The 10,183-nt window shown below is 38.8% G+C and overlaps 1 protein-coding gene across 1 annotated transcript; it reads left to right on the plus strand.

Annotated features, from left to right (window-relative positions):
• Positions 1-1,683: 1,683 nt before the first annotated feature.
• Positions 1,684-9,724, plus strand: LOC146688089 (uncharacterized). Its single transcript, XM_085439746.1, has 3 exons — positions 1,684-1,842; positions 7,895-8,490; positions 8,842-9,724. Exons 2-3 carry the CDS (start codon positions 8,359-8,361, stop codon positions 9,520-9,522), a joined length of 813 nt encoding a protein of 270 aa, XP_085295872.1. The 5' UTR covers positions 1,684-1,842; positions 7,895-8,358; the 3' UTR covers positions 9,523-9,724.
• The last annotated feature ends 459 nt before the right edge of the window (positions 9,725-10,183 follow it).

Consider the following 10,183-nt stretch of genomic DNA (forward strand, 5'->3'; position numbering starts at 1 on the left):
ACACTTTTTATGAACTCATCTGTAATGTGTCACCTTTTCTGTAGAATGAAGAAGTGCTTCCCTTCTTTTAAAGTAAATACAGGCTTACAAAGATCCTCTAAACAAAAAATCCTCGCCTGCAGAGAGCAAAATCTCTTAAATAAATGGGGGTAAGCGTAAGCTGAAGCCATCTGATGTTTATGTTCATGAATATAACACACTGAAACATTTTGTCTTTGTTTTTATTGTTTATTAAAATACTTTTAAATGTCTAGTTTTAGTTTAAGAACCATCTAGTCCAGCAGGTGGCGGTAATGCACCTTAAAGCTCTAACCGCCAAAGAAAAACCCCAAAGAAGAAGAAGCCGCGAAGTTCCCGCTTCATTGCGTTTGTGTTTTAGTTTATTTTTCTTCCTCATCTAAAGTGAAGCACTAAGGTAACTTTGATCTGAGTTCAGTCAATCTTGAATTTAGCTCCTGAGTGAAGTTTTCTGTTGCTCTCCTCGGTCTCTGTTGTCAGTTATTTGTGAACCAGTTGAAAGAAAAAGCCTCTACATCAAGTCAAGCTGCTATAAACTAATTTACAAGAAAATATTAACAAATGCTAATGAAACACAGAGAAGAAAACAGTGTTATTATTAGAAGAAAGCTTTTAAATTAGCTAAGTGTAATCAGAGTTTCTATTATTTTATTAGTCTGTTACTAAGCGCTAGTTAGCATCTCTGTCACTGTGTGGCACCTGCATAGTTTTTGAATGCAGCGTGCTATCCAAGCTAGCTAGCTAGCTAGCTAACGCCAGCCATCATCAATATAAGGTCACTTCCAGCGCCAAAAAATCCAAATATGTTGGCGGTAAAAGTGCTATAATGAAATCAATTTAAAAGAAAGGTAAAAAATAAATGTATTCCAGACTAAAACACAGCTGCCTTTGTCTTATCAGCAAAGTTGTGTCAGCCCACAGGGCATGTGATTGTAAAAACTGGCCTCACTCTGAGAGGCCTGTTGTTAGAATCATCTCAAAGATAATTTGATAAATTCTGATCAGTATTCAGTAAATGAGCCTGATTAACTGTTAGCAAAATAATAATGATAGGCCAGAGATACCAGAGATTCATTTTTAAAACAAATACAGCCTCGAACCCCAAGAGGGGATCTGTGTTTTAAAAGTACTGCAGAGATTTTAAAATAGAATAGAATAGTCTTTTATTGTCTTTGTACATATTCAACTAAATTGTGGGTGCTCCACACCAACTGTGCATGGAAAACAATATAAATAGTAAGACAGTAAGAATAAATTAGAGGACAGGTTGCAGAATGCTTGAAAGTAGTGCAATGGACTTGATATAAGTAGAGAATCGGAGTGTGACTGAGTGATGAGGGTTACTCAGATCATGGCTCAGATTTCTACACCCACTCAGATAGGATAATCTTCCACGGCACACCTGATCAGTTCTCACGGCACACGTATATATGCCGCGGCACAGTGGTTGGGAAACACTGTACTCGTTTATGCAGGTCCATCGATTGTTCTGTTTTTGTTCTTTGCCAGGGCTTTTTTTAAAGAGGAATTGCTCTCCTGGTACTGGTGTGCCATACTGCTGAATTTGGTATCGGTGCTCAAACCTTTTGTGTATGTTTTAAACAAGTTGCTCACCCAGGGAAGCTAAAATTTGTTGTTTGTGCTCTCAGATGAACATATGAGACACTTTGACTCTTCAGTGCAGTGTGGAGCCTAACAAAGTTCTGTTTTGTGTCCCAGCTGATCAGCAGGAGGAGAAGAGTCTGACGGAGCAGCAGGGGAACATTTACGCTACTTGGACTCAGCTCAGCCACTGCAGAGAAAACAATGAGTTCGACAAAGAAGGTGACAGATACTAGTGTTAAGAAATACTCCATTAACCCTTTAAGGCCTATTGGAGCAGGAATGCTCCGTTTTGCGTAACAATTTTAAAATCCCGGTAGAACTGCACTTAAGCTAACACAATTATTTTATTTAGGAATAGTTGTACTTACATCTTATGCCATCAGCTTGCCCTAGGTCACGTTTCCTTCCACATATGTATTTGCAGAAATTGCATAAAAAGCACTTGCAGCAAAAAAACATAATATACCAGAAACACGCTTTGCTGTTCATAGCACTTCCTATGTTGGAATAGATGCCAGCGCGAACTATCACATGTCCGACTTTACCTGCCAAAACCTGCCTTCAGCGACACCTATACTGGTGTTTTTAAAAGTCATGTTTGACTTTATTCTTTTCTGTATTGTTTCTGGGATGCTTAGAACTCAAACTGCACTGTTGGTAATAGTTTATTTTGATGCACATGCTGTTTGTTTGCAAATTTGCATTATAATATTTATTTTTGTTTTTCCTCAAAAATGCTCAAAAACAAATTTCCTGTGGTTGGAAACAATGTGCAACTTTTTTAAATTTACAGTTTTGAGGGATACAATTTTCTAACTACAAATATGTGTAAAAAACAAAACAAAAACAATTTAAATTTTTTTGTATTTTATTGCAGTTTTTTTGCACTTTATGTAGTTACTATGGACTTAATGCATAGATATTATTAACATTTGGGATATAATGGTCATATTGATGTATAGCAACTTGAAATGCTCCCCAAAATGGCATTAAGGCAGGGCTCTAGACTAACTTTTTGCCGGTACGCCTAACTTTAAAAAGTTAGGTGTACCAGCACAAAAGTTAGGCGCACACAAATTTTATAATAATTTATATAATATAATGTGTTTTTCTGGATACACTGTGCTTTTTCAGCATTCAAAGATTGATGACACCGTGTCAGAGCACTGGCTATGAATTTCAGAAGGATCAGGCCTTAACTTAACAGAAAAGTTAGCAATAGTTCTTTTCCTATTACAGCTACATCCACTTCTGTCGTGCCTAGGCTGCTCACTAGGGCTGGGTATCATCACTGATTTCTATAATCCATTCGATTCCGGTTTTCAAAGTCCCGATTCGATTCAACTTAGCCTCAGACAGTCAGAAATATTATAATTCTGATCATTTATCAGTACTGACTTCTTCAGAATTGTGAACATCACAGCAGATGCCTTTGTGTGAAAGTAACTGAGAATAAAACACAGAAAAACATGAAGGAGATTTTCCTTGTCTGGCTTTTTATAGCAGATAACCTTCAAAATATTCTACAATGTTCTGCATATAAAGTTTAAATTTCTTCAGTATTGAACAACAGAAAAAATAGGCTTTCTTGTCCGATGTCATTTAAGTGAAAAAAAGAATAGAAAAAGACAGCAGCCACAGCGCCGTAAACAGCGGTAGACTGGTGGGTAATAAGCGAATGAATAATACAGAAAACAGAGATTGGAGACGGGAAACTGTTCTTGAAGTACAGAGAGAGAGAGAGAGAGCTAGCTGTGCATGAAGTGTGATTTTAATAGTCGTGGAAGCAAAACAGCAAAATTCATGACGACATTGATCAAATGTGAAGCGCAGTTTGCTGCTTCTTTTGCTGCTGGCTCAGTGAATTTTGGTTGGAGAGACAAAACCTGCAGCTCAGAATCAGCGCAAAAAGACGTAATCACAGCGTGGACCGGACGCATCAGGATCGCTAAGCTGAGAAAGCCGAGAAAGACAAAGCTGATTCTGATGCGTTGGCTCTGTGTTTACGTCTTTGTGTGGAGTCCGTGTACCTGCTCTCATTTGCTGTTTGGTTGTTGTTGAAATGGTTTTGTGAGCTTTAATCTGAGAATCTGGCGTTTCTGGCAAAACACAGTTATATTTAAAAGTCGATTCAGGATTTAATGAATTGATATCGCTTTATTCAAGCTACTCACCTCCCACTTCCACCTGCACTTTCAACTGGACCACGGCCAATCAGAGAGGTCCCGCCCCTTACTATCTCTGATTGGTTTAGTCCACGATAGGGGCATAATGTGTGTCTGTTGTTGACCACAGGGAAGGTTGCAGATTTTTTTTTTTTTTTTTTTTTTGCTACCCGAACATTTGGTCGCACAGGTGCAAGCAAATATATTTTTTAGTCGCACCACTGAAAAATTTGGTCGCATTTGCAACCAAATTGGTCGCACTCTAGAGCCCTGCATTAAGGGCATGTAAAAATTAGAGATGGACCGATCCGATATCACGTATCGTATCGGTTCGATACTGACGTAAATTACTGGATCTGATATCGGAGAGAAATAAAAAATGTAATCCGATCCATTAAATTTCAAAAAAGCACCTCACAAAACTTGCGACATGGCGTAACTCGGCTCATAACCGTAGCACGTCGGAGCAGTGTGCTCACGTGATAGAGCGGCTGTGTGTATTTGTAGCCTCGCTACCAATCCGGCATTTCATCTCCGAGGAAGTTATCCCAGAGAGAAGTAAAGCAAGTGTGTAAGTTCGTCTCTGAATGTTTGTAAAGCATTCCTGCGATGGAACATATATGGAGCGACTGCCTCTTCTCTCCCCCTCCCTCTCCTGCTGCTACTTCAGTCATGAAATCATGATCAGCTGATCGGCTTTTCTGTCGCGAGTCCGTCTCTCTTGTTTGTTTATTGCCCACTTCGCGCCAGAAAGAGGAAACCAGCAGCTGAACAACAGCAGCACGTTTAACCTTGATAAGCTGTTGTTAGAATTTATTTAATATTACTTTCTACACCAGGATCCTTTTCTAGCTGACGGCTGGTAACTGTGCAGGGGCGGATCTAGCAAAGTTTAGCCAGGGTGGCCGATAGGGCATTAACAGGGAAAAGGGGGCACAAAGACATCCTTTTCTTTCTTATTCTCATTTAAAATGTCTAGATTTTAATAAATAATTATCTGAATCTTACACCCAAAGTTTTAATCTGATGTAAAATGTATAGAAGTCCATGACTGTATATAGTAACTAAGCCTAATATACCCTAGTAAGCTTTACTACTTTTTCCTTTGGGAAGGTACCATCTGTGCAGTCTGCAATTCTGTTGAAGAAAGATGTTGAATCTATTTAATTATTCTTGAAAAATAATTGATTTCTGTGAATCTTTTTTCACACTGCATCAAATTAAAGTTGATTATGTTGATTAAGCATCATGAAGTGGAGGGTGGGTGATTCCCTATCTATTTTTTTTTTTTGCTGGGAGTTTTAGAGCCCTATTATTTAGGTTACTTACTCCTTAAAATACCAGAATAGGGAGGATGGAGTAGGATTAAGTGTATTAGATTGATCACTATTACTGAACTATGAAATATTTGGGTGCTGTGTATTTTTTGCATACAGGTATAACAGAATAGCTTTAGTGTTTTGTTTTTTAACTTGAGTATGAACTTATACAAAAACAGCAAGATATTAAAAAAAAAACAGTTCTGTTGATTAAAAAATACGGATTCATATAGGTATCGGCAGATATCCAAATTTATGGTATCGGACATAAAAAAGTGGTATCGTGCCATCTCTAGTAAAAATATAAACATAAGCTCTTGGTTCTATGGTAGGTCTTAAAGGGGTAAAAGATGAAGTACTGATATATATATTATGCAAAACTAACTGAACCTTGTGCTATATTAATGTAATGTAATATTCATGTAATAATACAATGCCTACATTGTAGAGGGTGACTTTGCCTCTAAAGAGGAAAATGGGCAGGGAAGAGGTTAAAGTGGGATTCAGCAGGATTCAACCCTAAAATCAGCTGTAGTGGCTCAGTGTGGGGAAAAGAGTCACAGCTCACAATCATTTCTATTGAGAGCTCCAGTCGATGTTCTTAATGTACAGGCTGTGATCAGCTGACCTGCTGCTCTCTGTGGATGTACACAACTGAATTCAACCAGATGTCTGCAGATGTTTCATGAGTTGTCCTGGCTGATTTCCATCCTCTACACCAGGGGTGTCAAACTCAACTGCACAGGGAGCAAAACTCAAGGCACACTTTAGGTTGCGTGCCAAACAAGATAAACATTTATTGAACACACTAAAACCATGTTTTTTAAACAGAAATATGAATAAAAACAGACAGGAATTTTATTCCAGAATAAATAAACTTAAAAAATCAACTTTAACTTTAAATGTTTTGATCTTCATAAAAATATATCCTGTCAAAATTATGCAAGTTAGAAATATGAACATGCTGCAAAAACCCCAGAAAAAATAAATGAAAACATACACAAGGTTGGAGCTGCATGTAGACGGAGCTGGGGCATTGCTGCAGGAATGGAACTAATAAACTGTGCAGGCCATTCAGTGTCGTACTTTGCCTTGAGTCTATCATTACACTGCAGCTCCATCTGAATCTGCACAGGTGCAGTTTCCACGTAAAAAAGAAGCTTGAAATTCTCTTTTTGTGCTTCACAGTCACCAAAGCGCCGCGAACTCAGTGCGCTCAGTTTATCAGCAAAGTGCGCCGACTTGGTTCAACATTACTTGGCAACAGGGAAAGTGAGACAGGTTGCACTGGTGCATTTGTGACAGCTTCACTTGAAATGCCTTCACTGCATCATACATGCCATGTCCATTGTTAAATCTCCCAATTCTTTTGATCTTTGGGCTGAAGGAAGGACAATACTCGGTGTATAAATGCTCAATCAACAATCTTTTATTCCATACAATTCAACACTTTTGAGCATAAACCATCCGGAGGGGAGATGAGCGCGGGAGGGTGTCCGCCTGATCTCGAACCGTCTGAGTGTTTCTCACATTCTTATAGCTTCAGCCCCCCTCCACCTAGTCATAAAACCTAAACATTCACATTCTTTCTCTCTTACGGCGCCTAAGTGATGGCCTTGGCTCCCTGTTTTATCTCCTCCTGATGAGATGGGGCAGAAAACCTCTCCGGTATGCTCTGTTCTCTTCTAATCAGACAAATAAGGCCATGACTCTCTGAAAACAGTATTTCTTATACCTCAGCAGTATAATGCATCATAAAACAATATCACTCATTCACAATAAATCAGCAGTCTAATGTAATACAAATCAGTTTAATAACTGTAATAGTTGTCACCTTCTTCAAAGTCAGGAGAATAATGCAAACTAAAACTACATAATAATTTCACTATCTTTAATTAGGGGTATAACGTGGCATAAGATAATATAATAATCTCACACCATGAACTGACAGATTTCCTTGCTGAGCTCAAAAACTCTATTGAGAACTTTTCCCCAACTCAGCCAACGGAACTCTGTATGATAAGGATGTCACCAAACTCTGAATCATAGAAGGATGAAATTGACGGTGATTTAAACCTTTAAACTCAGATAAGATTTACGGTTTGTGTTACAGTGATCGTTACATGCTCCATTTATAGGACTTTACCACACAGCCTGGTGTATGATGCAGGATTGGATTTCATGTGTTACTGTTTAGGCTCAAATCAATTTGATCTTTGAAGCCCGCAGTGATGAAATAACTCCCCTCAAATGACTTAAACCAAAAGTAACAAGCCTGTGTTGAAAATGTAAGGAGTAGAAAATACAGATTTTTTTTTTTTTTAAATGTAGCGAGTAAAAGTAAAAAAAAAACGTCAGGTTACAGTCAGACTCTGACATCATCCTTCACTGAACCAAGCTAGTAACTGTTACATATGATTTATTATTATCGAATAAATTATACAATTATAGAAATATATAATAGGAAACAAACAGGAAATATAAAAAAGTACAGACCTGGTAAACATTTATTACTATTCTGAGTGTGTTAGCGTTAATATTTGTGTACAAGCAGGAGGGATGGGCATGATTTTAGAGTGTTTGAACAATGATTAATTATCTTTAACAGCAGGTTGGATATAATGTGTTACTACTACCAGTAGGTGGGGATAAGAGACCTTTAAGGTGTTTGGTGCCACACTCCACCTTCAGGTTTAAAACTAGTGTTAATGGAGGGAGTTTGAAGCTTCAGTTTGTTTAATGACTGCATTTCACTCACTGCCTCTGTTTGTATCTCTGTCACTGCAGGACCAACGTGGACCGAGAAGTCAGCGCTCTCAGGAGGCCGACAAACCTCACAGAAGAAAGAGAGAGAAAAAAACACCTGTGACGAGTGTGGGAAGGATTTTACCTGGAAGTTTAAACTAAAACAACATCAGCTCATCCACACTGGAGAGAGACCGTTCAGCTGTGACTTGTGTGGAAAGTCGTTTTCCTGGAAGAATTCCCTGAAAACACACCAAGTCATCCACAGTGGAGTTAAAGCTTACAGCTGTGATCAGTGTGGCAGAGCTTTTATTCACAGTAGCCACTTACAGAGACATCTAGTTACCCACTCTGGAATTAAGGCATACAGCTGTGACATCTGTGGAAAAACGTTCAGCCAGCTAGGGTACCGAAATATACACCTACGCATTCACACCGGAGAAGATGTGTACTGGTGTGATCAGTGTGGCAAATACTTTACAACAGACACACAGTTACAACGCCACATGTTTACCCACACTGAGGAGAGACCTTATCAATGTGACCTGTGTGAGAAGACTTTTAAAACTCCACAGTACCTGAGACAACACCAACAGATCCACACCAGAAAGAGACTCTACAAGTGCAGTTACTGTGAGGTTTGTATTTTTATTTTATTCTTGTAAGTTCAGTCTGACTGTTTGGAACAAGTCTGCTCATTAAATTGTGTTAGCATGTTAGCACTTCTGCTGCACCGAAGAGTAGCTCTGAGCCATTATTCAGGTTTTCATTTCATTTAAGTGTAAGTCAGATGTTACTGTAATATTAAATAAGTATTGCTGTAGTATTATGGTGGTAGTATTGTAGTTATTGTAGCCCAGTAAACTGAGTGTGTTAATCGAAACAGTAAAATGTAATTGGACGTCTGCAGAGATGCTCTTTATTTCAGGCGACTTTCAGGATAAAAGTGTTGAAGGACTGACTTACACGGTCTTTGTGTCTTTGTTTAGAAGCAGAGCGACACAGATGGATCCACTTCTCAACCCTGTCATCGCTGTGGTGGTGGGAAAGACTTTCGTTGTGACATCTGTGGAAAAACTTTCAGTCAGCAAGCCAGCCTAAAAATACATCAACGTAAACACACTGGAGACAAACTGAAATACTGCAAAGAATGTGGGAGAAGCTTCCCCACATCAGCTGAGTTAAAACAACATGAACTCTTTCACAGTGGGGTCAAAAAGCACCTCTGTGATCAGTGTGGGTCATCCTTCACCACTGCAAGTCAGCTTAAAACACACAAACGAGTCCACACAGGAGAGAAACCATACAAGTGCAGACACTGTGACAAAAGCTTCTCACAGTCAGGTCATCGTAGCAACCATGAACGTACACACATGGAAGGAAACTACAGCTGTGAGCAGTGTGACAAGAGCTTCAGTAATCTCAGTTCATACTCTGCACACAAACGATCCCACGTTACTAATAAACTGTTTCACTGTTACCACTGTGCCAAAACATTCACTTCATCATCTGCTCTGTGCAAACATCAGCGCGATCACGCAGGGCTGAAACCGTTCCCATCACAGGACGACAGCGAATCTGAAGAGAGAGAAACATCCTCTTCTGGTTTCAGAGTCCAACTTAAAACCCTGGAGATCAGGCTCCACAGAGTTCAGGTCGGCTCTCCTTAAGTTTAAGTTAAAGTTCTAATGAGGCTGTGAATCAAACTGTTCCTATAGTTCAATGTTAATCTTTATAAATTGTTCTTCTGTAGTGTTTGTGTTCAGTCGTTACCTTTTTTTTCAGTGGTTGGATTAAAAATCAGTTTCAGTTGAAGTTTTTATTGAATGTATTTTGTTAAATAAAGTTAAAAAAATGTTAAATAAAGAATTGTTTGAACGACAAAGATTTTGAGCCATGATGTCATTTCCTGTATTTCAGAGTAAAGACTGAAGTGACGAATGGAAACATGTTTACAGTCATGGAATAAACACTGATGGGTCATCTGTAGGAAGTACTATTGCTGACCTGACAGACTCGACCTTGTTTACAAAGAAAGAAAGGAACTGATGACATGTGTCAGCAGAGGCTTTCAGGGTTGTTTAGAGTAGAGCTGATAGTCTTAAAGAGAACACGGCGATTTTGACAATTTAACACAATGATCTGAGAAAAATGTCTGTTTCTCTCATTTTCACCGTATTCTGATCAAATTTCCAACATTCTTTTAACATGACCGGTACCGGTCCGTGAGTCGTTTGGTACCGGGCCACGAGAGTTGAGGCTCAGGTGTGAAATGTATGGTTTTCAGGGTTTTTATCGGTTTTCAGTGTTATTTTGTTAGTGTTTTTATCG

The sequence above is a fragment of the Copadichromis virginalis genome, linkage group LG18 (genome assembly GCF_057382275.1).
Source record: "Copadichromis virginalis isolate Kocher_CV1m ecotype Utaka linkage group LG18, C_Virginalis_male_GT1.1, whole genome shotgun sequence".
Classification (NCBI taxonomy): domain Eukaryota; kingdom Metazoa; phylum Chordata; class Actinopteri; order Cichliformes; family Cichlidae; genus Copadichromis; species Copadichromis virginalis.

What these genes read in the sequence shown, in the direction of transcription:
- LOC146688089 (XM_085439746.1), top strand. Translation starts at nt 8,359, where the DNA reads ATGTTTACCCACACTGAGGAGAGACCTTATCAATGTGACCTGTGTGAG. An exon ending in ACAAGTGCAGTTACTGTGAG is followed by an intron (nt 8,491 to 8,841) that starts GTTTGTATTTTT and finishes GTCTTTGTTTAG; the next exon opens with AAGCAGAGCGACACAGATGG.